Genomic DNA, 27,557 nt, shown 5'->3' with positions numbered 1-27,557 from the left:
ATGTGGTAGACATCTTTACTGTATTTCTGTTTTGGTTAAAGGAATAGCTCAACATTTTGGGAATCATGTGAGTCTTGTCATCACCGTGAGGTTGCCAAATACTGCGGAGACTCCAGAAAGTCACTGCTCCCGGCCAAGAAAAAGACCAGCTCATAACCCCCTTTAAAATCCCAACTTGTCATTTTAACACATTGCTTTTTGTACAGATTAAACAAACAACATATTATGTTAATTAGTGAGCTTTAGAGGTAATGGAAGGGGGAATTTTTTCGGTCAGAGCAAGTTTAGCTATTTCCTCCTCTTTCCAGTCTCTGTGCCTCTGGAAGCTAAGTGGCTGCTGGCACTCACTTCATATTTAGCGCACAGACATAGATTTCTCTCTTCTAACTCTCTGCAATGAAAGCAAATAAAGTATTTCCCAAATTGGTCAACTATTCCTTTCCACCTATAATGTCAAAGACAAAACCATATACAGTATAACCTTTTATGATAAAAGAGGCTATATTTTGGCAATTGAGGACTGCTCAACTGAATTAAAATTTTTCTAATGAAAATGTCATAGCTCCCTCTATTTAATTCCCTCACAATGAAAACTGTATGTATTGTGCAGTTGGCAGCTAATTATGCTTATCAAACTCAAACCCTGTTGTGAAAATGTGTTCCCATTCTGAGTATTTAATTCCTCGAGTCAGTGATAATTTTCCCTTCTTTCAATTAGGCTCTACTTATTTATTTTTTACATGAAGATTTTGATAAATGATAACACATGAAAATTTAAAACACATCAGACTAATGATGTGTAAAATGCCAAAGTACTTTCATCTTCTCTCATCTGTCAGTAGCCTTTAAACAGGCATTTCTATGAGCTGATTGCTAATTGTATTCGTCCAGTATAAGATGAGTTTGAGGCAGAAGCATGCGCACAGCTGTTGTTCTGCTTTTTGGCAAAGCTAAAAGTGATAGTAAAGCGTCAGTGCCTCGCAGTGATGTTGATGTTGACTTTGAGACATGCTGATGATTGCTGTACCAAAATAGTTGTACAGCTGGATGTGCAGTATATATAAAAGTACTTTGAGTATAAAAAAATGAAGTACCAAGGGGTTAGTTTGGCCATGGTGGCAAAAGGGGCCTCTGGCTGCCTCATGCGGTGATGCGATGTGATAAGGTTACTGTGTGTGCCCCATGCCGCCGCTGTCTGTGGGGTTGGATTGTGTTCACGTTTGGTCCAGTTGGACTCTGCAGAGAGGATTATGGAGCTCGGCTGCAGAAGGCCTTTCAAGCGATGGCTCAGGCTCCAGAGGACTAGCAACAAGCCAGACACTGTCAGATCCAGGGTAGTGAGGCCAAGGGCAGATGCTTTGAAGTGGGCTACGAGATTCTCATCTGGAGGGATCAGATGGAGGGTGAAAAGAAGACAGCGAGAGGTGCAAAGCTCCACCTAAACAGGCAAACTGGGGGCTGGCTTCAGAAGCTGTAGAGGTGGGTTCCACTATTAGAAGCCAGAGCTTACAGTACACGCTATGAATGGCTTCAAATACCTGTGAAATTCACATGGGTGCAACCTGTGGAATAACTAAGTATGATTTGAAAATGACAAGAGAGACGTGACACGGCCTTAAAATACCGACGCAAGAGTGAAAGAGAAGAAGGGAAAGATGCAAGTGAAGTAGACGATTTAGTTGAATATGTTGAAGCAGATTGAGAGATACAGGAGAAATATTAATCTTTCTGCAATCAAAGCGGGTTGAGAAAAAATAAATTGTGTTTGTAATATAAAAGTATTTTTAAAGCAGAGGTAAGACAGAGGGTTCAATTGGTGGTGATTGTCCTCTGCTTAATCCCTAAAATCAGGGCAGTCATTGCAGGATGTTCACATTTTATTAATCAGCCTGCAACATTTTAATATATTCATCCAGCATGTTTGTCCTCATTCTCCTCATCTATGGAGCCTGGTTTTGCAAACGCCACTGACTCAAGCGATTGTGGGCTAGACAGCGGTGTCAGCGACATCACTCCGAGAGACTATAGCTTGTCAGGATACGTTTACTGATTATCAGGATAGCATTAATTTCTTAAAGACAATGAATTTAGGAATGTTTAGGAATTGGAGACAAAACAACAGTCTTAGCATAGTTTAGGAGTGCTTACATTGTGTATGCTTGCATGGTTTTTACTTGGGCATGCATCATTTCTTATTATGTCTGAATACATTGTCAGTTTTACAAGCACATGTTCCAGATTATTTGTGTGCTTACCTGGCAAAACAATATAACATGCGCAAATGGGCCAACTTTCCCTTGTTCACATACACACCAAAACATGCACACTTATGAGAACATTCTTCACTAACCTTCATAAGCTTCCTTTGCTTTTAACCCCTTATCTCTCCTTGCCTTATGCCTTACACTAACTCCGGCGCTATCACCAAAAATAAATCTTTAACAAAAGGGGTTTGAGGAAATATTCCAGGTTTTCAAATCCTATGGAGACATTTGGACCTCACACGATAGTAAAAACAGATGTGTAACTCGATTGCTGTTGGACTAATAAGATAGTATCGGTCAATAAATCAACACACACACACACACACACACTGTACGCACAATTGTGATGGTCTCACTTTCTTCCTGTCTGAAGTAACCTCAACCATGTTTTTGTGTCCCACGAGGAATGCCTTTTATCATGTGACACGGTGGTGTTGCCGGTCTACATTGCCGGTGGAGGGGTGGGGGGGGGTGGTCGCCAGACAGCTGTTTCCCATCAGCACTCAGTCAACTGCAGTTATGCAGTTGCAACCCTGCTCAGAGGATCAGAGGGGCAGAGCAGCGGAGTGGAGCTCAAAGAAGTGCGGGGGCCAGAATGCCTCCAATTAGAAGGTCATCCCAATTTGTTTTCTCATATCCACGGTGCCCGTCAGGCGTCTCAGGCCTGCTTGTCCAGTGTCATGTACAAATCCAGAGCCAGAGGTGAACGAGTTGCCGCCATCTGGGAGTCATTATGCCTTTTCCTCATTGTTTCCTGTCTTTTCACCCCAACCCAGCTCGACTGAGAACTGCTCTCTCTTTGTTGGCTCCGCTCCCTTGGCTTGTTCAGGTTCTAAGCCTCCCCCCCCCCCACCATGTAATTTAAGACTGGGAATGCTTAACAGCAGACACTCATGCAGAGGCGTCTACATTAGCACATGTTGTTCACCTCATCAGACGCAGAATATTTCTCACTTGTAGAGAACAAAAGGTTGCTTTTCATTTATGATGTACCCCTTTTTCTCTAACACACCCCCAATTCCTCGCTCTCTTTCTTGCAAAAGTTCGTCCCATACTACAGTTTAAAACTCTAACATTATTCCGGTAGAATTCTTTTTGACACACTTAATAGAATCCCTTGCTTGCTCCTCCTCATGCTGTTTAGGGCTCGAGGCTGTGCAGTGGCGACCTTTATGCACAGTTCGTGGTGGAGACGGCAGTGAGCCGCCTGTGGCCACCAGAAATCACACTCTTTCTGTTGGGCTTCTTGGAGTGGATGCAAGTTTTGCTTTGTCTCCAGTTCAGCTTATGGTTCGCAGGCTCTACTTCTGTGCGCACGCTACTCGTTGTGGAAAGATGACAAATTGCTGTGGTAGCGTTTTCCGCTGGCTGCTATATAGTGGAGCCGTCTGGAGCTCACCTTTCTGCGTTGCTCTGGAGCAGTGTATCTTCTTGTCTTACTGTCTGTCATTGAGACAAGCAGCTTTCTCAGCAGCTTGTCTCAATAAACCCCCTGTTTGAGAAAGGGAGTAATCACATGAGAAATCCTTGCAGCTTTTGTCTCTTATAGTACAGTGCGGATTTACATGAAGGATATATCACATTTATGATGAAAAAGGTATTTTGGGCAGGAGTTGCTGTGCGTCATATATTTTACAATATCCTGCTATTCAGGTGGTTTAAGTCTTGAGAACGCCTCTGCTAGGTGATTGACAACATGGCCTTGTTCCTCTCACAAAAGGGGCGATAATTTAGTGTTTAGTTCATGTCATTGCCATGCTAGAAATAAGAAAGGGGTAGACAACAAAAAATGAATGAATGAAAAACAATTTCCCTGGGCTGAAGAAAAGAAAACATCAGCATACAGTATTTCACAACTACTGAATCCAGAGCTTTACAATTCCCACAGGTGAAAGCTGGATACCACATCAGTCAGCTTTCTCATTCACACAATGAATACAGCCCCTCTTGGATGCACCAACAACATGAGCAAATATTGTAATTACATCGTCAAATCACAGTCAAACATCCTTAAATTCCACTCTGTTTGACTGTTTTGCTTTGCTGTGTGTTTTCTAGTTTTGCGCGATGACTTCAGACAGAACCCAGTAGACGTTATGGTCGCAGTGGGGGAGCCGGCAGTCCTGGAGTGCCAACCACCCCGTGGGCATCCTGAACCCACGATCTCCTGGAGGAGAGACGGTGCCAACTTAGATGACAGAGATGAACGCATCACAGTAAGACATTCCACTTTGACCTCTTAACTATGACACATCATTCTGACTTTTAAGGAATAGTTCACATAAACATGTACATTTAGTCATTGCTTACCAATATGTCTGAGACACTGATCACCAGTTGGAACATCCACATGATTCAAAACATTACTCTACTGTATTTATCACTTGGCTTCACCACACCTGGATCACAAAATGATTTATTTGTGGTCATGAGAACACTATATATAACATCATCTGTACCCATGTCCTCTTTGAGTTCCCAGCACAGAATTGAGACTGCCGGGAGAAAAACCAAAACTATTTATTTGGCACATAAAATTGCTAACCATAAGAAGAAAACATGTTTTTTTGTATATGCCTGGTGGCAAAAATAAACAACAATAGGAAACAACAAAAAGCTGGTACTTCAAAATGTCATCATGTGAGCTACAGCATGTTATTAATCTGCTATATTAGGTTGTCATGTGGCGTACAGTACAGCAGTGATTTTCTTTTCATGTTTTTGTATACACACAACTGATTTCAGACCCGGAAGTGTATGACTGGTCAGGCCAGTAGGAACGGGCTTTTCCATCCTTTAACTGAATAATAGCACCATGTTTTAGCAACTCAGATGATTCCCTCTGTGTGTGTGTGTGTGTGTGTTGATTTGTTTATTTGAATGTTTGTGCATGCTCCTGGGAACATACAAGAACAAATTCAAATCTCATGTTAGTGCGGAGTGACAGGTAGAGTCTCTCTGGGGGACTGTGATGGACAGAGCAGCTATCTCTGATTTAAAGAGAGGCATGGATCAGAGCCAGGGGGGGAGGCTCCTCTGAGGGAAATACAAAGGCTGCTTTCTGCTTTGTACTTTCTGCGTGCCTGTCTTTGTCCCCCCCCAATCATCTTCTCTATATGGAAATATGTCTTTGCAGTGAGAGTTCACTCCAAGACATCACTTACTGTACAAAGACCAAAGAAGTCCACCACAAGTGATTCATAGCTACTTTCCATCCTTTTTGAGTAGTTTCCCTTGTGGCCTTCACCATCATTTATTAATTCTGATATGTAAATAAAGCTGCGGGTTAATTCTTAATAATGATTTTTAGAAAGACTCTCATGCACAGGAACAGTTTGATTTATTGATTTTAATTTTAATTTAAGAAGCAGAGTGCTTTTATACGGAACAAATAGATCTCACTGTGAGCAGCCTCAGACTGTGTGGGCCTTCAGGGCATCTAAGGCTATATGTGAAGAAGAAAGAGAAGACATTGATACAGAGCAGAAACGAAAGCTGAGGTTTCAGTGTCCGAGATGGAGGATAGACAAACCACATTTTGGATTTCGTAGAAATGGAATTGCTGCTAAAAAGGAGGAGCGGTCAGTCCAGGAAATAAAAAAGCTCTTGGTCTGCTCTTTAATCAGCTGCTAAAGTTACTAGTGCAGCACTATTTACAGCAAACAGCAGAGCACAAGTATAGCATTAGTCCGTGGCATTGGTTTGCACCAGATCATCTTTTCAATTCTGGAGGAGTCGTTTACTGGCATCGCTACTTGCCACAAAATTTGATATTGGTTCGTCAAGGAACAGCTATAACACAGATTCAGCAGTTCAAGTGCCCGGGGATGCCCGATGAATCTAAGACATGAATCTCTTAATCCAGGGTTCAACTGGATGACCTCAGTGAACTGATTTTAATACGGTCATGCACTTAATGAAAATGTTAGTTCTTACTCGATGAAATGGAAAACTACAGTGCGGGAAAGATTATGAGCCAATAATACAGTTATCCACTGACATTCAAGTAATTGGAAAGAAATCCTTTATTGTATGTCTACATGTCATAGGTTACCCTATTTTATATTTGCTGCTATACCATGTAGCTTTTATTAATGTCATTTAACTGTTATGAGTTCAAGCAGTTCTCTCATCGTTCATGTGCAAATAAGCCACACACAAACTAAACTGTATAATACACAACAACAACAACAACAACAACAACAAAATGTTTTTTGATTTTGATATGCATTTGTTTTGGTCCAATAAAATACTTTTAAATATGAAACATTTTGCATTGACTCTAATGTGAGTCCAGACAGCCAAACCAAATCCACTGGATACTGATAGGAATGGCTGAATCTGCAATACCAGTTCCAAAATTCCCCGCGCTTTGCTATTTCTAGTGGTTGGCTTCTTGTATGCAAAGTACACAGGACCTCAAGTCACACCACAGTCTGTTAAACCGTCTTCTTAAAACCACATCATTTGCAACACATTTAGAATGTCAGCCATAGTTAAGGCCATGCTTAGTTTTTATTTATTCGCTGTACGGTGTGTGAGCTATTTGTAAGCGTAAGGTTCGCCTGAAGGAGGCTGACTAATACATGAAAGGCTGTTGGTTTCATCCCTGCAGCAGCAATTTAATGATGCATTCTATCTGTATGCTGGCGAGTGGAGAGTGCTCACCCAGCCAGGTGCTGCCTAGCATGAAGCTAAGTCCCCTGCCTGCTGCATGGACGCAGCACTGTAGGCAGCCTTGACCTCTGACTTCTGTTAAGAAATAACAGAGCCGCGCTATTCCAGGCTGCGTGTGTTTCTAGCAGGCATATATGAATAGATGGATTCCGTTGCTTAGTGTGAGTGGGGGGGGCGGGGGGGGGAAAGCAATCTTAAATCACAATAACGAGGATGAAAGTTTAATTGAATACCAGGGAGAAGGTTTCAGATGTCTGGGTGCAGGGAATGGCCCGGTGGTTGGTGTGAGAGCTTCAGATGGTCATGTTAACCCGCTGTAGTATCATGCCGGCTCAGTGCTGCTCTGGTATCACCTCTGGCACCGAGTAGCTGCACACTATCAGTGCAGTAGCACACATTGAATGCTATAAAGACAGCTAACATAGTCTGTGGGGGCGTCTGGTGTATAGGATATGAAAAGAATGAAAACAGTATGGAGTGCAATATATCTTCCAACTCTTTGATGTGTAGGTATCTGTGTGTGTGTGTATATGTGTGTGTATGTGTGTGTTTGTGCAGATTTCAGTGTAGAGGAGATAAAACGTTTGGGAAAGGCAAAGACGGCTGACTGAACATCTGAGGAAGGTCTCTACAAAGTGTCTTTGTTCCCAGGGTTTTGTGCTAATGTGTCACTAGATATGAATTATGTAATTTCCTAATGGGTGACCTTCTGTGCAGCTTGAAAAGCAATGAACATTCTGTTCCTTAGATACAGAGGTGCATACAGATGCACACAAACACTACATGCAGGACTTGAGCTGTGGCACATTTAATCATTCATTTTCCACTTTTTTGGCCAATATGTCCATTATGAAAGTGCAACACACACCCTCTGTAACTCACAAACACAGTGCACACAAGGGTGTTAAAGATCTCATAAGAAAACAGCTGTGCAACTATTTCCTGTGCTTTCTTTTAGATCCGCAGCGGCAAGCTGATGATCACCAACACCAGGAAGAGCGACGCGGGGAAATACATCTGCGTTGGAACCAACATGGTGGGAGAGCGGGAGAGCGAGATCGCTGAACTCACTGTGCTAGGTAACATTTGCAGCTTGGTGATTGCATTTCACAATGTTGGAGCACTTCACTTAGTCTAAGTACCCTTTCAGTTCACAGTTGTTTGGTTTGCCAGTCTGCTATGCACGTTTTTTGTTACTGGGATATAATAACCCATTAATTACATTGATTATGCAGCACTGCCATCCAGTCTGCCAGCTTTGGAGAGGTTTCCCTCCACACAAGTGCTGAACATCTACCGCTGTTACATCCAATGCTATACAACCCCTCAAACCTTTCAGTACAAGAGCTCCCCATTCCGCCCCCGGTCCCAAAAGCCTTTTTCCAGCCTCAATTCTCCAACCCCCACTTATTTTCCCAACATTTCCCATCAGAATAGAGCTCTTATCAGTATCACAGGGTTAGATGACCTTGGTTGAGGTTGGAAGTATACAGTACAGTGCATCATTGAGCCATTCAAGGCTGTGAGAATATTCTTGTTGAATGCAGAACTAGGCCAAAATATGTTATTCTACAGGTTGTGCATAATAAATGACTTCGGAGACTGACGGATGATTTCCAGTAGAATATGAAATGTTTCCAAACTCTATGATAATTGCAATATGTAGATTACTTTGCATATTTTGCTGGGTTTCCTTTTTTTATTAGAAGTGTGGTGTGGGTTTTTTTTTTGGGGGGGGGGGGAGTTCGTAGGAAAAAAATCTCCAAGCAATTAGTTGAAGTCGTGGGAGCAGACAGTATTTGTATTTAGAGAAAAAACAACACGATAGCTTAATCCTAGTTACGTAAACATTTTAAATGTTTTCTGTTCCGCACCAGATAGTTGACTGTCTGCACTCACATTCAATAAATGATTCCAAAGTAAATGTTATTACTTTGCTGCAATTCCCTGCACAAGTTCCTTGCATCAAGTGCAAGTTGTTGTAAACTGATTGAATGTACTTGTATGGTACAGTGACATTTAGATGAGTTACAGTAACTACACAAAGAGGTAGAAAGAATAACGACAATCTAAATGTTTTTTTCTTAAGAATAGAAATCATGTAAACTGTAAATATATTAACGTAAAAAGTGTAGGAATATAGATATAGAGCCCTCTTTGACATAATGACAGTGATGATTAGATGACTATTTATGTCCGTTGGTGCCCCTGCAGAGCGCCCAACCCTTGTGAAGCGGCCCAGCAGTGTGGTGGTGTTGGCTGAGGAGAGCGTGGAGTTCCACTGTGTGGTTCAAGGAGACCCTGTTCCCACTGTCCGCTGGAGAAAAGATGACTCCGACCTGCCTAAGGGCCGGTAATGCACAAAATGCCCTCTATGCGCATTCATTTACCACGCTAACACAGTGTTTCAACTTTTTCTTTCATCTCTTGATTGTGTGTGTCCGTTCTGTCTACAGATTTGAAATCCTAGAGGACCATACATTGATTGTTCGCCAAGTGACCTCTTCAGATGAGGGCTCCTATACATGTGTGGTGGAGAACATGGTTGGAAAGTCTGAATCATCCGCCACGCTCACTGTACATGGTCAGTACAACCCGACAATCTTCTCTTCTAAATACACTTTTTTCAGAGCCTCGCATTTCCTTTTCATGGATGAGGTATTTGCCACACAGCTGCTAAGGAGAACTAATCCTGTCTTGTAGTGTCACAAATTAGCAGGCAGTGACTTTTCCTTCACATTACAGACAGGCAGAGTTTGTGTCTGTTTTTTTCCTTTTCACTTCCTTGCTGGAGGTCGTATAATGTGTGCAGTAATTATACAAAACAAGCAGTATAGGACATTGCAGCAGCTTGTTTACAGTACGTTTCATGGTAATGTCCTGTATAAACCGAGAAGAGCATGCAAAGTAAATGTTTACTTTCTTGCAGACAATGGATTTGTTTGGTCTGTGGGTCCTGCCACATTGACACCTTTTAGTTCTTGAATCAGCGACCGAAAATGAGCAGTAAGAGATAGCTGCATTCACAGACCCATATATATGTATACACATAACCACGCAAACACACAGCAGTGACACACTGGGTGACATAGCCTGTGAGGGCAGTAGGACTTAATTAAAGATAAGACAGGGTTGGTTGCATGCTGGGAAACGACATTGTTCCAATTACATCGTCTTCCTCTCCCACCAAAAAAACGGGAAAAAACGAGTGTCTGGGGTGGCCATAGCTAATTTGGGCAGTGAATGGAGAAGGGCAGGAATACGCGGGAGGTGAATAGAAGTTGTATTATGAGAGGAAACAGCGAGCTGCCGAAGTTAATGTATGTTTCATAATTCAATTTAAAAAAACTCTGGCAGGTGCAATCATAGCTTTTGCCTTATTAACCGTGGAATCATTTTTTCTGACCTAGAACATTTGGTTGATATTAAGCAGTTTCCATTTAAAACAGATGTAGCATGCAACATGAAATTTCCCACACACAATACACGTTTTTCTTCAAAAGTCACGTGATTTACATTTTTGAACACAACAAATATTGACTGCACAAAATTTATTTGCAACAAATAACCACTGTCATCCTCTCACAGTAGTTGAAAAAAAAAACAGCTGCCCAGCTAGCCATTCTTTTTACTTTACATCTAGTTTACAAATGTTGAGATGTACAATAGTTCCCATCTCAAAATGTGTCTTTTTTTGTGTAGTAAATCCCTGCATAGCACCAGCAGTTCCCGCTTCTACCTTCTATCCAGACACAATGCTCTTCCCTCACCCCTCACAGTTTTATGCGATGTATGAGGATTGTATCTTTGTCCAAATACGCTTCAAGGCTGTCTGGCCCTATAATTCAAAGCAGCAATTACATATACTTTCACACCTTACAGTCAACTAGTCTGTCGGGTCTAATCGGGGCTAAATGGCATGCCTTGTCCATTGACACCTGTTGTTATTTGAATTTGGTGTGTGTGTAGATAAGTTTGAACTTGCATCCCCATGTTGCTGACTGTCTACTGTTCTTTCATACCAATTCCATTGTGCTCACTCTTTCAAGCGTGCGTGTCAATACTGTTGAGTGCATCATTGCAGTTCCATAATGCCTGTGTGTGCCTTCATTACTCATTACAACTGCTCTTTTTGTGTGTCTTTTCCCTTGTAGTCAATACTGGTAAGTTGTCATCCGTCCCTCATCCACCATCTGACAGCAACAAGAAATCTTAAGCCCCTGTCATTGTCCTCTTCACTGTTTATCCATCCACCAACACAGTATGTAATTCATGTTATGGGCTGGTTAATCAATAGATATGTGCTGGGGTTTGTTTTCATTTGAAAAGAAGGTAAATAATGTCTGTTTCCTGCTTCATACACACTTAGCCTTTATTCCTTGAGCTTTTCATGCATACTGAGATGTTCTAAAACTGGGAATGATGACAATGTAACAGGCTGCCAGGTAATTAGGGCCTCATTTCCTCTGCAGTGCCCCCGGCATTTGCCATACGCCCCAGGAACCAGGTGGTGGCAGTGGGCAGGACGGTCACCTTCCAGTGCGAGGCCACTGGCAACCCACAGCCCGCTATCTTCTGGCAGAGGGAGGGCAGTGAGGTGAGATTGACACTCGGCCCGTCATCACAATTAATCACTATTTTTTGCAAATAGTAAATAAATGGGATTCTAACTCTCCGATCTTTGTCTTCTCTCCAGAGTCTCCTGTTCTCTTACCAGCCACCACAACCCTTTAGCCGTCTGTCCGTCTCCCAGATGGGCAGTTTGACTATTACCGATGTTCAGCGCTCTGATGGCGGCTTCTACAGCTGCCAGGCTCTCAACATCGCTGGCAGTGTTATTACCAAAGCACTGCTGGAGGTCACAGACTGTGAGTAAAGGGAAGGTGTGATGGAGGGCAGATGGAGGGGGGCGGGGGGGGGCAGCTTTCTAGCTTTAATGTTTTGTCTTTTGGCTAAACAGACTACTTTGCTGCAGCAGTTTTCCATTGTTGAGCAGGTGTCTTAGGCTACAAACTGGCCTTGGTGGCAGACTGGTGAGAGCAACTAACTGTCAGGGAAGGGATTTCAGGATTCCTGTTGTTCACATGTTGGGCTCAAAACCATCTGTTTCCATGGTGATTGTGTGTAAAGAGGGTCTGGACTTACTTCTGAAAATAAAATGTACTAACTAACAACAGTACAGTTTATAATCTAAATTAAGAGGACTATTTAAATATATATAATTAATATTACCCATTGTAACTCTAGTTTCCATTAATACGACACAGTCTGTGTTTTATTTTAAATATATGTGAAGGGCAGGATTGACACAATATTATTTAAAGGTAATTTTATATGAAAAGTGGTCTGAGGGACTCTCATCCAAATCCTAGGTGATGAAATAACTGTGTTAATTGTTAAAAGAAAAAAGCAATTTAAATGTGCTTGGAGGCCCACGCCAGTAATTACACACCACCAGCAAAGTCTACAAGCTCCCAATTAAATGACCTGTGTGATCATGAATACATGTGTGTGGGTAACTGCGTACTATGTACATATAAAATAAATTAATGACGATAAGTGCTTCAGGCTTTAACAGTCAGTTACTGCATTTCGGAGTTGTTCAGTGCTGCAGCCCTATTAGTTATAAAGGATAATCTGCTGTCTGTGTTGGTAATGTGTTCTGCAGCCTCCTTTATAGGGAAATGAGATGCATCCACTCAGTGAAAACTCTGTTACAGGTAATGGAAATAAGAGATGGGGTCATGTTTTATGTAATTTTTTCCAGTGGTCGAAAGCAGTGCACTCCCGCCGGTACCTGTTTCTCTCTACTCTCCCCTCCCCCAAATTATCTCCATCCCACCACACTCCCCTCATCCCCATTTGGAGTGGTGCATTTGTATGGAAATAACTGGCACCTCCGGCAGTTTTCAACTCGTGTTTCCATCACCTTATTTTTGGTATTTTTATTTATTTATCTAGAACCCCTGCCTCCATCCACAGGGTTTTAAAATGTAAGAGAGGGAAGCAAAAAGAGCTCTGTTATCTAAGTGGGATTGTTATTAGTTGGGCTTTGCCGTTGTGATTGGAGCCGGCTCCAGCAGTACGTATACTGCCGAAAGAACGATTAGTTGCTCTCCGCTGGAGGGGAAAAGTTGATTTATTTTTCCTCCACTGCCTGCACAGCCACCAAAACCTATTGTTCTCTCTTTACCAATTTTCATTTCAATATCTTTCACATCTTAGCTGTCTTTCATTTTCGGCAACGTTTCGGGTTTCATTTTCTCTACTCTCATCTTTCTTACCTTTATTTCTGTCTCTCTCTTCGTGACTTTGATCCTTTGTCAACATCAATCTCCACTTCCATAATATACTTTTGACACTACTATTTTTTTTTGGCATTTTGCCTTTATTTTATAGTGGTAGTAGAGATACAGACAGGGGAATGCAAGAAGATAGAGGGCAACAACCAGAATCGAACCGGTGACCTTGCAGTTAAAACGGAATGCGTCTTAGCCACACAGACACCAGGAGTCCCCACTGTTTTTACGATTAACAGTATAAAGTTCAATACAAGAAAGTAATATACCTTTTGTTTCAACAGGAAATAATAGCATCCTGTGAGCAACTCCTCTCTTATAAGTGTATTAAGCACACAAATCACATGTGTACGACCCCAGAGAGTGAGATCTTTCCCTAACCTTTCTTTACCCATACTGTCCTTATATTGACTACATTGTTTCTCAAACCTCAAACAGATGTTTTTAGGTGACTAGACATGACCCCAAAAACCATAAACAAGTTTTAGCTGGAGTGGCTCTTGTAGGCTGAACATAAAACGCATGTGCAATGTGAATAATTTCAGTTTGAACGAACATTGCAAGTTAAATATGACATCTTGGCATGTTATTGAAAATAATGCTGGTTTGGAGTCTCCTCGAAAACATATTAGCGCATTCTGAAATTTGAAAGCTTCTCAGAAAGCAAACAAAAACATTTCTCAAGCACTAAATACTTTTGTTTTGTTGACTGCTATGCTCTCAGCAGACAATTATTTCAAAATGTATATTTCAAAATGGTGCCAATTTTCAATATACCTTATTTTGAAATGTGTCCAGTATGAACCACACACATGTTTTAAGTACATAGCATGTAATAAGGCCACCGGGCATTTTTTAACATTATTAGTCTTTCACTCCCTTACTTTTTTATTTTTTTTTTTATTAGCTGGATCAGACCACCCCCCTCCTGTGATTAGGCAGGGCCCACTCAATCAGACCATTCCTGTGGACAGCACAGTGGTCCTGGGTTGCCAAACAGCTGACTCTCCACCTCCTACAGTCCACTGGAAGAAGGATGGTGTCGTGGTGTCCCCAGTGGACTCCCGCATGTCTGTAGCAGACACGGGATCACTGGAGATCCGCTACGCTAAGGTAGGAGGAGTAACACAGCAGTTAGTAATTAGCAATTACAGCGACAGCACTGAGCCAAGCCAGCACACTAACGTCTGCTACTGCACTTCCTCTCCTCAGCTGGGAGATACAGGCTTCTACACTTGTGTAGCTTCCAGTCCAAATGGAGAGGCTTCCAGGACAGCTTACTTACAGGTGGAGGGTAGGTCACACAAATACAGACGGAGTCGTAAATGTTGTTAATACATGGTGAAGAGTACTGTGTAGTGTACTTACATGCATTTCTTGGTTTCTCTGGCAGAGTTTGGAGTTGTTGTTCAGTCCAGTCAGCCAATAGACCCTAACCTGATTCCCAGTGCTCCATCTAAACCTGAGGTGACTGACGTCAGCCGTACCTCTGTCAATCTGTCGTGGAAATCGAAACTCGATGCTGGCGCTGCACCTACATCTTACCTGATCGAGGCATTCAGGTTTGACACATGTAGTATATTGTAATCGCCATCCATCGAGCTTGATGAAACTTCCCTTGCATCTGTGTGTTACCATTTTGTCCCTTCTCCCTGCAGTTATACGTTAGGCAGCAGATGGGTGACCCTAGCTGAGCATGTAAAGACACAGACTTTTGTATTGAGGAACCTGAAGCCTGCAGCTGTCTACCTCTTTATGGTCAGAGCGGTGAATGCTTATGGCCTCAGTGACCCCAGTCCAATCTCCGACTCTGTCAGAACACAAGGTCGGTGTGGGCTTTTCATTCCTTTTACGTTCCAATTTCAATTCGAATGAATGCATTATTGTTGCCATTTCACTTCTTTCCTTTCTTTTGTACCGACAGACAGCACTTCCACCATGCAGGGAGTGGATCACCGTCACATCCAGAGGGAGCTTGGCGACGTGGTTATCCACTTGCACACACCAACAGTCGTGTCATCTTCTGCTGTGAGGGTGCAGTGGAAGGTAAGGGGGCCATACCATGATGACCGGCCTGCACACAGTCAACATTTTTGCTACATGTCAGAGTTAAAGTAAATATGCGAAAAGGTCAAATGTGCAATTTAACCAGTAAATGTAAACACATACTGCATATCAACAAATGATGCAAGAGCCAAGGGGTTGTGGTTTCAAAAAATATAACAAGACTGTCTACTGACAGAGTTTTTATCAAGGATTGTTACAGTGCAGATTTATACTCTCTGATATGTTTTCAACACAAAGCAACACAAAGAAGTGAACTATCAATGATGAATGGGCCAATACACGTTCAACAGAGATGTAGAGAAACATTGAGATCTGAACAGTTCAGGAGGAGCTTCTCGGCTAAAATGCCTTGTGTGAAAGTAAATTGTTTAAGAGATTTAATTCATGCTGAAATTACATGTGGGTTTCTCTCTAAACATTTATCAGCAGAGCACAAACCCACTGCACAGAGAAGTGAATTCATCTTTGGAATGTATTTGCAACATTTCTTTAGCGCGGATGCTTGTGTCTGGATATGTGTTCTTCTTCGCAGAAATATCCTGAGGCAATCTTTGTCATAGTTGCGCGGTTTAAATGGAAAGTGCTTAAATCCTCTCCTGGCTTGATTTTAACCACAGCCATGTTGAAAGGAAACTATCAATGACCTCATATTATGGTTTACAGTGAGGATTCACAGATGAGAGGACATGCTAATCTGTATCAACCTAAATGCAAAGGGAACCAACTGAGTTTTAACAGATCACTCCTGCAGGATTTTCACTCTAACCCAAGATGAGTCACTCACCTCCTCGATGTATGTTCTTTTAACTCACACACAGACGCAATTATATAGTAACAATTGCGTCAGATTCAAAATCTCTTTGATTCTAGCCCAGGTGTTTTTTGCTCATTATCAAAAAGGGCGTCACTGTCACATGTTGGGACATTTATGTGGCATGTTTTATCTCCTGCACCTCATAGGTCGAGCAGCAGTCCCCATACATCCAGGGTTACAAGGTGCTCTACAGGGCGTCCGCTGAGCACGGCCAGCCAGAGGGGCAGTGGAGCGTCCTGGAGGTACATGCCTCACGGGAGGACGGGGTGGTGATCGGTCAGCTGAGGAGAGGATCCATCTACGAGTTCAAAGTGCGCCCCTTCTTTGATGAGTTCCAGGGAGCTGACAGTGAGGTGAAGGTGGTCAGGACATTGGAAGAAGGTGAGCGGTATTAAATGTATACATAATTAGCTGAGAGGAATTAAAAGACTTCGGTGCAACTCTTTAATTTCTTTCAATACTTATAGTACAGTATATATTTGGTGGACTAAATGCTAGGTATTGCTTTTAAAGTGTGCAGACCTGTTGGAGATGCAGACCACAACTGGGATGCAGACAGCATCAAATGAGATTTCATTCATGTGTGCATGGTTAACTGTATACTGCGTTGTCTTAGCCCCTAGCAGAGCACCCCAGAGCGTTACAGTGACAAAAAGTGATGCCAATGGGACCGGCATCCTCGTTGCTTGGAAACCGCCTCCGGAACGGGAAGAAGCTGGAGTCATTCAGGAGTACAAAGTAAGAAAAGAAGGCCCCCGCGCTCTCCTGTACACATGATCTGAATTATGTGTGTAACAGTTAGAATGTAAATGACACGTTTGTGGGGCTGATGATGCCTCTTGTGTTGTCGGATGTGTCCCTCAGGCAATCACTGTCATCTCGTCTCCTCTCGTCACCTTCTCTTGACAGATCTGGTGCCTGGGTAATGAGAGTCGGTATCACGTAAACCAGTCGGTCGATGGCGCCACCTTCTCTGTGCTCGTCTCCAGTCTGGCGCCAGGAATTCGTTACAGCGTCGAGGTTGCGGCCAGCAATGGCGCCGGACCTGGGGTCAAGAGTGATGTCACTTTTTTTCAATTAGGTGAAAGTTCTCCCAAGTGTTCATTTACTTAGGTGTCACAAAACTAGGCCTCAAAACAATGACACAGCATCTCATGGTGGAAACTTCTATAGGGTATCTTAGCCTCCTTTTCATTGTACAGTGTTCATAAAAAATGTAATAAAGCACCATGTTGTGCTTACCCTGCTGTTACTTAGCTTCATATAGTTTTTTAACGATGCTCTTGTATCTTTCCTGCTGCATCAACATTTTTGAACATTTCTCGTGCACGTACTGTATAATGTCTCCTCTCTTTCTTCTTTTGCTGGTTAGACTCTGCAGGCCAGATGATGGATATCAGTGAGGAAAGAGACACGTTGTCTCAGATCTCAGACGTGGTGAGGCAACCGGCCTTTATTGCTGGCATTGGCGCCACCTGCTGGCTGGTCCTCATGATTTTCAGCGTGTGGCTCTACCGTCATCGCAAGAAGAGAAGTGGCCTCAGCAGCACATACACTGGCATCCGCAAGGGTGTGTGTTTCTCTGTTGTGTGTGTGTGTGTTTTAGACAGGTAGATTAATGTATGTTAGCTCATCATACAGGCCATGTGTGCATCTGCAAAAGAGTTTATCATGTTACTTTTGTGGGAACATTTTAAGGATTGTAGAAGGAACAGAGCAATGACACGCTGCCGCCTCACTAATCAGCAGTCTTCGTCTCGGTGATATTAAGGAATAATTTAAGAGGCTAATGAGCAGATCACATCAAAGGCTGAAAAATACTCTGTTATAATCTTCCTTTGACACAAAGACTTCAGAAACAAATTTGCATTTGTGACCATGCAGCCAGTCAAAGGCTGACCTTTAGCCGTTCATTTGTAGAGTGTCATTTCTTCTACACAGCACAGGTCTTAGAGACACAGGCCTGTCAACCTGCCATTACCATGTCTGCTGCGATATCACTGTTATTTTCCCACTCTCTCTTGGGTTGCCTGTCACCCCCCCATTAACCTTCACCTGGGCACTTTTCAAAGACAGAGGCAGCAGTAAGGCAGATGGCATGCGGTTATTTCAATGTTTGTACAGTTTTTTTACATGAAGAGATGTCCATCGCACAGCAGAGAGTGCATGCATAGACACGTCAAAATCTCATGGTGTGAGTTAACGAAGCACATAGCTACTGTAATAGTAAAGTTTATTGAAATGATTTCAGTTTGCCCATCTTACTCCCATTCCCTGTCTTTCCCTACAGTCCCGTCATTCACCTTTACACCTGCAGGTATGTACAGTATGATTTTCTGTTAATGTTTGTGATATTTATTGTTTGCATGTAAGTTAATCGAGTTATTGTATTTTATTCAGTTCAAATATCCCAAGATGAAACTGCATCCTGTCTCTTGCAATTCAGTTTTTCACTGTCATTTTCATATATCAAGGTATGGAAGCACAACTGGAAGATTGCACAATGCTAAAATAGCAAATAAGTGGGATTTTATGAACAGCTCAACATACAATATATTCACAGAGTGAATAAAGTAAAAGATCTTCAAGAATATGAGCTAAAAGGGAGATCCAATAGTTTTTTCTTTGTAAGAAGTGTATATGTTGCTAACTATACAGTACATGATTGAAGTACTAGCATGTCAATTGTTGGGTACAATTTTGGGTTGAGCTGATCACAGTAGTGCAGCAATCATCTTTTGCATAACCATCTATATGCTGATGTGCCAAGCCATTGGCTCATTTCATTAAATTAGTAAAATACAGAATATATTCTGCTGGAGAATTTGTTTGATGTTTTACTGGTGGCAGAAGGGAAACTGTCTCAAACAATGTGTCTAAATCAGTTCTTAAGTTATGCGGAGGTAGGTAAAGGCACAGGAACTTATTTATGTCGTGTTCATGCACAATAAACTATAGAGTCAGACTTTGTGCCCTACCGAGTGAAGCATGTATTAAAGTGAGTGCAAACTTTTGCTTATAATCTCTGCCTGCCTTTCATTTTTTTCACTTTATCTGCCTATTGGCACTTCTTTTTGACAGCTCATCAAGGTTTAATGTTTTTGTTTTTTCTTTATCTCCTTTCAGTGGCGTATCAAAGAGGAGAATCTGTGTGCAGTGCTGGCAGGTGAGTGATATTTCTGTCCCTTTGTGACATACAAAGACTCACAGGAGAAAGGCAGTTACATTGTGGAAACACTGGGGGGAGATGTCTTCCTTCTCCAAATGATGAACCTTCATGCATCCACCCCATGCTCATTCATCAGCGATAATGGCAGGTTTTGATTGACAGCACTCTGGTCCTCCTTGTTGCAGACCTGGCCTTCTCAGCATGGGCGAACCTCTAAACCAGCTGTGGCTGCCAGACAATTGGCCGAATGCATGTGCCAATCACAAGGACTGCAGCATCAACTGCTGCAACAATGGCAATGGCACCAGTGACAGTAACATGACAACATACAGCCGACCAGGTTAGTGCAAGACTGAGCTCATGTCACAGTTCAGGAACTGTGGGAGCCTCTGAGGTACATATTGTGTGTCTTATATATATGCTGAAGCTTTGTGACTTGTGTTCTTCCTGTGTTCATGTGCTGCTTTGTTTCATGCTCATGTTTTATCCTCAGCTGACTGCATAGCAAACTATGGAAACCATCCAGAAAACAAACAGGGGGGACAGCTTGGTTCTGAGACGGCCATTTACAGCGATGTGAACCTCTCCAACAAGCTCAATGAGATTAAAACGTTCAACAACTCCAACTTGTGCTACGCAAGTCCAGGAGGAGATTCAGCAGCCACATACGAACCCATCCCGTACGCCACCACACAGCTAATCCAGGCCAGCATCAAGAATAAGGCAGTCACCGGCGGCGCTATAGCAGAGCAAATAGACATGCCCTGCTGGAAACAGCCCCCCAACCTGCCTCCAATACCAAAGGAGATGGCAGCACAGATGCAGTACAACATATTTGAGCAAAACATGCTAAATAAAGGTGAAGTAGGGTCGCATTTGATTTGCTTTACACAATTTATGTAAAAATAAAAAAAGGAAAGCTGTTGCAAATGTTCTTGCGTCTTTGTCTTCAGATCATTTTCAAGGAAGTGAAGGAATGATCCATCCTAAAACTATCCCTTACAACCAGACCCGTGATCACAGCACAGGAGGCTCACACCACAGCTCTGACAGAGGGAGCAACAGCACCTCAGGTAAGGCTAACGGCTACTCTGTACAGTGGTGAATTTTAATGAGGCAAGCCATAAGTCTGTGTTCACCTTGATGTTTTCTTCTCACCTCTCAGGGAGTCAAAATCAAAAGAAAGGAACGCGGGCCCCAAAGATCGCAAAACATAATGCAGTAAGCTGGGGAGAAGCTCTGCCCCCTCCTCCTCATGCTAATGCCTGGGACTGTGATGAGTACAGCCTACCGATGGAAAGGAGGTATGCGGGGGAAGACACACACAGATGCATGTACAGCACACACTAATACGTAGACATGCAAAGCTGGAGTCTGGGAAGAGATCGCTGCAATAGTGCACTTGAAAATGCCCTAAAATATGCACTGAATAGATTACTTTTTGTTCTTGACGAATATATATTTGATGTGTTAAATTTCAGCTATTGCATGATAAATTGACAAAAACAAACACACTGTGCTGAAATGATCTGACTGACACAAGCATAATTGGAGGTATGATGTGAACACCTGCAAACCCTTTTGTTAAAACATGTCCTTATAGTCACAGTCAACACCAAACTAATTACACAATAGATTCTTGTCATTGTCAGACCGTTTATTATGACAACAGGTTTTATATAATTGCTTCATACTGTGCACATGGACATAACAGAAGAGAGATGTGCAGCATTTCAGCAATAAAAAACAGATGGTGCAGAAAGCCTATTGTTCTTCTCTGTACGTTTTTTTCTATGATGGAAATGTGTTGTTTGATGGCGGACCAAGGGATTTGCACACAGGTCTAATGGGCTGTGACTAATGTGTCAGGACTGCCAGCACCCCTCATTCCTTTAGCCATTACCTCATGTCAGTTGTCCTTTTCTTTTCAGTTTTGATCCAGAGGAGAGAATAGAGGGCGGCCCCACCCCACCAGTAAGAGCGGCAGCCTCATCTCCGACTGAAGTGTCCTATAGTCACCCAGCAAACACAACAACACAGGGAGACCTGAGCAATGGCCTGCACGATGGGACAGAGCACCTCAGGTAACCAGATTAAACCTTCCTGACACTGAATTCTGTCATTTTTAACTGACGCTATACATTTCATTCTTTTGTTGTGACAAGACTGCACAAATGTTTTTAATGCACTTTCCAGCCAACACGTCGCCAGCCACCTTCGCCCTCTTTCCCCAACACACACCTACAGCTCGATACCCTTCTGCATGGACACCGATGTACAGGAAGAGGAAGAAGAAGAGGAGGAAGAGGAGGCAGAGGAGGAGACAGACGCAGAGCTCGCTGAAAGTCACTACAGCCAACACCACGACCGGCAGAAGCACAAACACCAGCTGCACCACCCCTCTCCACACAAGCTGCTTCTCCATGGGCTGGAGCAGACCCCAGCCTCCAGCACGGGGGATCTGGACAGATCGGTCACAGGGTCCATGGTTAACAGCTGGGGCTCAGCATCTGAGGACAACATCTCATCTGGCAGGTCCAGTGTTGTCAGCACCTCGGAAGGATCCTTCTTTACAGATGGCGATTTCAACCAGGCAGTAGCCCCTTCACGGGATGTTGTGGGCCTGCGCATGTGCAGGTACCCAGAGGAGTCAGGTGAGAAGACTTCTGGGGAAGAAAGTTTGAACACATTAACATGTTGATGTTAGCATTTAGCTCTAAGCAATACTGTGCCTAAGTACAGCATTTACAGAGCTGCTAGCATAGAGTTGCAACATCATAATTCCTGTATTTACTTAAATACATGAGTTACCATGTCCCTGAGCAACAATCAGTTAAAGTTAGTTAGTTGGTAGTTGGTCATTGTAAGACTCTGCGTGATCAGGACTGTTTGGGTGTAGTTTTATCAGATTTCATTGGAAGGGTACCGGCAAACATAAGCGAAACATTAGGCAACTGTCATCACATTTCGTTTCAGCTGTTGCTAAATCCTGATTGCTGCTCAAAAGTTAGTGACTTTACCTTGTTCATACCAAGTCCAGCCCATTCCAAACCAGAAATAAAAGCACGGACGCAAACAGTACACAATAAAATGTTCCGACTTTAAAAGAATACGTTGTGTTTATGGATGAACACATTGCTCACAGTGAGAAGCTGATTGAAAAAATAGGTTTTCAGGGCCTTTACATTCACCAAGTGAGTTTATGACTGATCTATAAATTAAATGAGGAGATCATATCATTTTTATATGAAAAACATGAACTTTATAATGTCATATATCATGACTTTATCTGACCCTAATAATCTTCTAGATTCATTTTCTGTTTGAAAACATAACATTTCTCTCTTAGTATTTTACAGTGTATCAACTTTAAGTGTACTGTTACACGTGACATGTTATGTGATCTAAACAAATTCATGAATTGCGCTGAATCTGTGTGATGATTTCAGGACGGCGGCCCCAGCGGCCCAGCAGCCCCATGTCCACTGACAGCAACATGAGTCCTGCAATAACACATAAAAGGCCCAGAAGGCATAAACAGAACCAGTCTGGTCCACAAGGCTACCAGCCCAAAGATGTCTTCAATGATGGTGAAAACTGCACTAAGAATGATTTAAGAGATTTACTCCTGTTTATCTCCTAATAACTCTAACCATTTGGATCTCTCTCCCGCGTCCCCAGACTCCTGCATGCCTCTGAATTTTTCCAGCCAGATGTCCCACAGCGACTATAAAGTGAGGGGGGCCACGCTGCCCCGGATGGGCTCTGGGGAGGACCGGGGTCGACGCGGCAGCACTGGGACTCACAAGGCCAGGGAGGCTACAGTTGAGCAGAGGGAGAGCCAGGACAAGCACAAGACTCCGCCGGGAGGAAAAGGAAGCAGCAAAAGCCGACAGCACTCAGGCACTGGATGAATTATATTGCACAGTTTTGAATAAGTCATGTAATGACTAGCCAACTAAAATGTTCTTTCTTGTTTCTCCAACAGAAATTGGGGATGTCCTTCTGTACAGTCGTCCCTCTTTCCCATCAGGTCAAGCTCAGAGGGAGCCTGATGAGACTAATTCATCCAGCTTTATGTCATGTGGAGACTCAAGGACCAAACAGGGAGGACAGGCGGAAGAGGTAAATCAAAATCAGGAACACAAATCTAAATAAAGAATTCTCTGTTAGCCATTTGGTTTTTCTATTCTTAACTGTGACACAAGTTAAACATCAATTATGTGTGTTATTTGCAAGGAGAGAAACCTGACACTGTTTTGTTTTCACAGTTCCTGAAAAGCTAAGAAGCGATGTGAGCACGAAAGGAATATCCTACAGTGGCTTCAGAGGAAGGACTTTGACCTTTCGACATGGAAAAAAAGACTCTTAAAATACTGCACAATACATGCTGTTGTTTTCTACTTCAAATTTCTCATTAGGTGTTGGAAAAAAGAAAAAAAAGTGCCCTCAATATTTAAGTCTGCAGACTTCAATTTGATGCACTGTTTATTGTTTGCTTTATGGGTGACCAGGAGCCTGAAACGCTGGTTGCTTATTAAAGTAAGATGAATGCACATTTGATGGCGGTCGTGAGTGTCCACATAAATATTGTCCATGGCGACTGCTTGATGCGGTCTGCACATGATCTTTGCTTGTCAGTTGTCTTGTTACTTTACTATAATTGATATTCAGTCATTACCAGCCATCTTGTAAATTCTTGAAATTGTTTACTGCCACAGAAGTGCTTCAAGTTCAAATTTTATATAACAGTGTTAATGTTTTATAAGTGATGTACATCTTGTCTTTGTATTATTTGTCCTACTTTGGTTATAAAAGCACAATCACTTGATTTTATTGTAAGTTTTTTTTTTTATATGAATTTCAGTCTGGAGGAAATCAGTCTTTGGAGTCTTGTTAATCATTTCATCAGTTTCACTTTAGGCTGAGAAATTGATTGTTGATTGTGATTGTGCATTAAGTTGCGTACATTTGAGCTGCTTTCATTCAGATTTGAACTATCTATTGTGTGTACTGAGAGAATTGCATGCAGATTCACATGTAGGGGCTTTTACTTAACATCTTGACTGCTTTGACCCTCCCTTTGGGATGATAAAAAAAAATCCGGTCATGGACTGGTTCCATTCATTGCTTTCTCCACTGAGTCCATTTCCTTTAGTCCCGTGTTCCCTTGACCTTTACTTCTTGAGCAGGGGTGGACAATATACTTAATTTATCAAATCACTGATCATGATTTTCTTACCAACCTAAATCCACTCATAGAGCAATTTTCAATGAATTAGAAAATACAATTTCAAATGGACATATCAGAGAGCCAATAAAAGAAAGTGAAGATTATCAGAAAGTGATGATTGATGGAAAATACATTGATATCGTGTATTTGTAGTTATGAAGGTAAATTTGCATTGGGCTCTAGATTTTGGTCATATTGTCCAGCCCTAATCTGTAAATTATATATGGAACAAATATGTCACTTTAAATACTCTGTTTGAATAAATATTGCTGTTCCTTGAGCAACAACAACAAATAATCTTTTAACTCATTCTTTTAATATAATTCTATATCGCCTATCCTCTTGGCAGTTTCAACTGAAACCCTGATTTTCCGACATTAACAACCAGAAATGACCTGAATCTTTACGAACATATTAGAAAAGATGTTTAACGCTTATTGCAAATGATTGTTGATCCTTTCCCTCATCTCACTCATGTGTACAAATGTGTTTTTCAAAAGTTTGAACTTTAAGAAAACCTAAGCTACAAAGAAAAACAAGTATGATGAGTAGGATGTGTCCTGGTCCTTTTTTCACCTTTTGCCTGAAAACTTATAACACGAAAGCCCTGAATATGTCATGGATTAAAACAAATGTTCCTTACGTGCATATAGTATGGCTTTTACAATGTCCTCTTTTTTTCTTAAACCACTAATATGTATAATACTAAGGTCACCCTTGTTAATACAAGAATATAAACTAAACTGTGCACTCTTTGTGTGGTGGCATCAAGGAAAAGATGTATTTAAGTGACCCTCAGTGATTTAGACCATGACATTTGGTATCTTTTAAAGCAAAAATACATTTAAATTGCAATATTTTTCTTACTTAGTCCCGCAGGTAAGCCTGTCCTATTCTGTGGATGTGAGGTGATGAGGATGAGGAAGATGAAAGAAAACTGTGAGGATGTGATGAGACATGCTGTTTAATTAAACTCACTGGTAAACCTTCATCAGCAGAGCAGCTGTGTGCTGCTGAAAGGGGACAAAAAGGTTTCACAGATGTCTTCCAATGCATGTGTGAGTATCAGTTTGACTATTTCTTGACTCACACAGTAAGTGGTGCATCCTCCACAAATAATGACGGTGATTTTTGAACCAACTCTACCCAGCAGTGATAAGTGAGGTGAGTAGGTACCGTGATGTGTGTGGCCCTTAATGTCAGATCGTTTCGACCTCACTGTGGTTCTATTATCTGATAACACCCAAATGTGACTGACAAGACAAACTCAGGAATGATGCCCTGATAAACTGGTTTGTCCTCAATCTGAGACCTTCAAATTAGGCTTTGGTGAGTATTCATCATAAAGACCATTATGATTGTTGTCTGATCGCTTTCATATTTGGATTAGATTGCTTATTTTACCTACCATGGTTCTGGATGAATCCGCTAGAAGTTATTTAAATGATCCAAAACACTTAGATTACATATGTAAAAAAATGTTTTTTTAGTAAAGAAATCCACAGAGAGTAATCGCCTCTATGAAGTCTTTAGCGTCCTTCAGCTCTTTGTTTTGGCCGCGAGGGCCTGCAACTCTAATGTTTTAGTCATTCATTTTCAACGCTCTCATCAGCATCAAAAGCTCTCAAACCTCAATCGTACACTACCTGCCTACAGCAGCAAACATCAGAGAGACGCAATCAATAACAAGCTGGTGAACATAGTTGGGTATTTAGCTGCTAGAGAGACAGGTATTTCCCTCACAAGTTGGTGGAGACGAAAATAATAAATGTAAATGTATTATGTAGTGAATTTTTCAAAGTCCTTTTTAAGGCACAGTATGAAAGATCACCAGTTTTAATAAAAAAAACACTCAGCACACAATGAGCCAAGGAGGAACATGTATGATGTGAATTGCTGACAATGTATTACCTTTCATAATACATGAATTATTGTTATATTACGTGTACATAAAACAGTAAGAGGCACAAAGGCTACTTTCAATACCTGTGGGACCGTCTTGAGTGTGTCCTTGTGCAAACAGGCTGACCTTTACAGTTGCACAGCTGTCAGCAGCTACGACAGTGTGATCTACCTTTTTTTGTCCAATCATCACATCAAACTTGATCTTCGTCACAGATGTGACTAGATGGTGGGGGGGATAGGTGTACTCATGCTGTGTAGGTAATGTCCACTCTAATCAACATACAGCTAACCCATGAATCAAAGAAAAGAAAATCAATACTCGTTATTGCCTCTGAGGTGGTGATAAAAAATAGGTTGTAAAACTGGAGTGTGCATGGGCATTACTTTAATGGAAACTTGAATTATGCAACGCAACTTCTTTTTGTTTGTTTGTTTTTTACATTATGTTTATTGAGTCATTCATACAATCAGTAACTTCATGAATTATTCCAATAACTTGATTGCAACCAAATTTAATTCTAAGTCACATTCAGTTGTGTGTGTGACGCTGTTTTCTTCTCCTGAAAACTATACTTCTCGTCACCATTAATGGCTGCCTTCATGCCCACCTACTGTATTTATTTTTGTCTTTCTTTTCTGCCTTTTCAAGGACAACGATCTACAGTAGGTTATTCACAAGTGTTTGCCTCGGTTTCTTAGATACTGTGTGTGAATGTGTGTATGTGTCAGTGCTTGTACATGTGTGTATGCGCATGTGTGTGTGTGCGCTGCCAAGTTTCATTTTCAATTTTGCCATGTTTATCCAGCAGATTCTCTGCAATCTGTTGACAAAGAGCTGGCCATGACAGCTAGAGCAAATGTGGCTAGAGAGGCTGACAGAAAAAAGTGAAACTGATGGCTGTCAACCCTGAACAACTCTTTATAAAGAGGACAGATCTATAGAGACAGTGGCTGAGTGCTCTGCTGCGAATGAAAACATCCCCTCTGACCTACCAGCTGAACCGCACCATATGTCATCTCTGGTATTCAATTCCCTCCGATTATCACACGCACCAAATGCCGATTCTTAAAATAAGAGGAAATATTCTTTTAATTATTGTTCTTGATTGAAGTCATTGGAGGTTTTGGA

General features: G+C 41.9%; 1 protein-coding gene across 3 annotated transcripts in view; it reads left to right on the top strand.

Annotated features, from left to right (window-relative positions):
• The window catches only part of LOC116388802 (roundabout homolog 1-like), an 81,375-nt gene extending 56,192 nt beyond the window's left edge, over positions 1–25,183 (top strand). For 2 of the 3 annotated variants that reach the window (XM_031857002.1, XM_031857004.1), the window contains 28 exons: positions 4,323–4,480; positions 7,900–8,020; positions 9,156–9,294; positions 9,398–9,525; positions 11,096–11,104; positions 11,414–11,538; positions 11,638–11,809; positions 14,148–14,353; positions 14,453–14,534; positions 14,634–14,802; positions 14,899–15,065; positions 15,165–15,286; positions 16,268–16,502; positions 16,738–16,859; positions 17,031–17,202; positions 17,494–17,691; positions 18,412–18,438; positions 19,248–19,287; positions 19,476–19,630; positions 19,784–20,149; positions 20,244–20,363; positions 20,456–20,594; positions 21,222–21,374; positions 21,487–21,944; positions 22,740–22,880; positions 22,972–23,193; positions 23,279–23,415; positions 23,562–25,183. In XM_031857002.1, coding sequence (XP_031712862.1) covers positions 4,323–4,480; positions 7,900–8,020; positions 9,156–9,294; positions 9,398–9,525; positions 11,096–11,104; positions 11,414–11,538; positions 11,638–11,809; positions 14,148–14,353; positions 14,453–14,534; positions 14,634–14,802; positions 14,899–15,065; positions 15,165–15,286; positions 16,268–16,502; positions 16,738–16,859; positions 17,031–17,202; positions 17,494–17,691; positions 18,412–18,438; positions 19,248–19,287; positions 19,476–19,630; positions 19,784–20,149; positions 20,244–20,363; positions 20,456–20,594; positions 21,222–21,374; positions 21,487–21,944; positions 22,740–22,880; positions 22,972–23,193; positions 23,279–23,415; positions 23,562–23,576 — 4,298 coding nt within the window. In that variant the 3' untranslated portion in view covers positions 23,577–25,183. The remainder of the gene's footprint in view (positions 1–4,322; positions 4,481–7,899; positions 8,021–9,155; positions 9,295–9,397; positions 9,526–11,095; positions 11,105–11,413; positions 11,539–11,637; positions 11,810–14,147; positions 14,354–14,452; positions 14,535–14,633; positions 14,803–14,898; positions 15,066–15,164; positions 15,287–16,267; positions 16,503–16,737; positions 16,860–17,030; positions 17,203–17,493; positions 17,692–18,411; positions 18,439–19,247; positions 19,288–19,475; positions 19,631–19,783; positions 20,150–20,243; positions 20,364–20,455; positions 20,595–21,221; positions 21,375–21,486; positions 21,945–22,739; positions 22,881–22,971; positions 23,194–23,278; positions 23,416–23,561) is intronic. The other variant, XM_031857003.1, reaches the window with a different exon arrangement.
• The last annotated feature ends 2,374 nt before the right edge of the window (positions 25,184–27,557 follow it).

This window comes from Anarrhichthys ocellatus, unplaced genomic scaffold (assembly GCF_004355925.1).
Source record: "Anarrhichthys ocellatus isolate YVR2014 unplaced genomic scaffold, GSC_Weel_1.0 scaffold18, whole genome shotgun sequence".
NCBI lineage: Eukaryota > Metazoa > Chordata > Actinopteri > Perciformes > Anarhichadidae > Anarrhichthys > Anarrhichthys ocellatus.
This window is presented reverse-complemented; position numbering and strand designations above follow the sequence as displayed.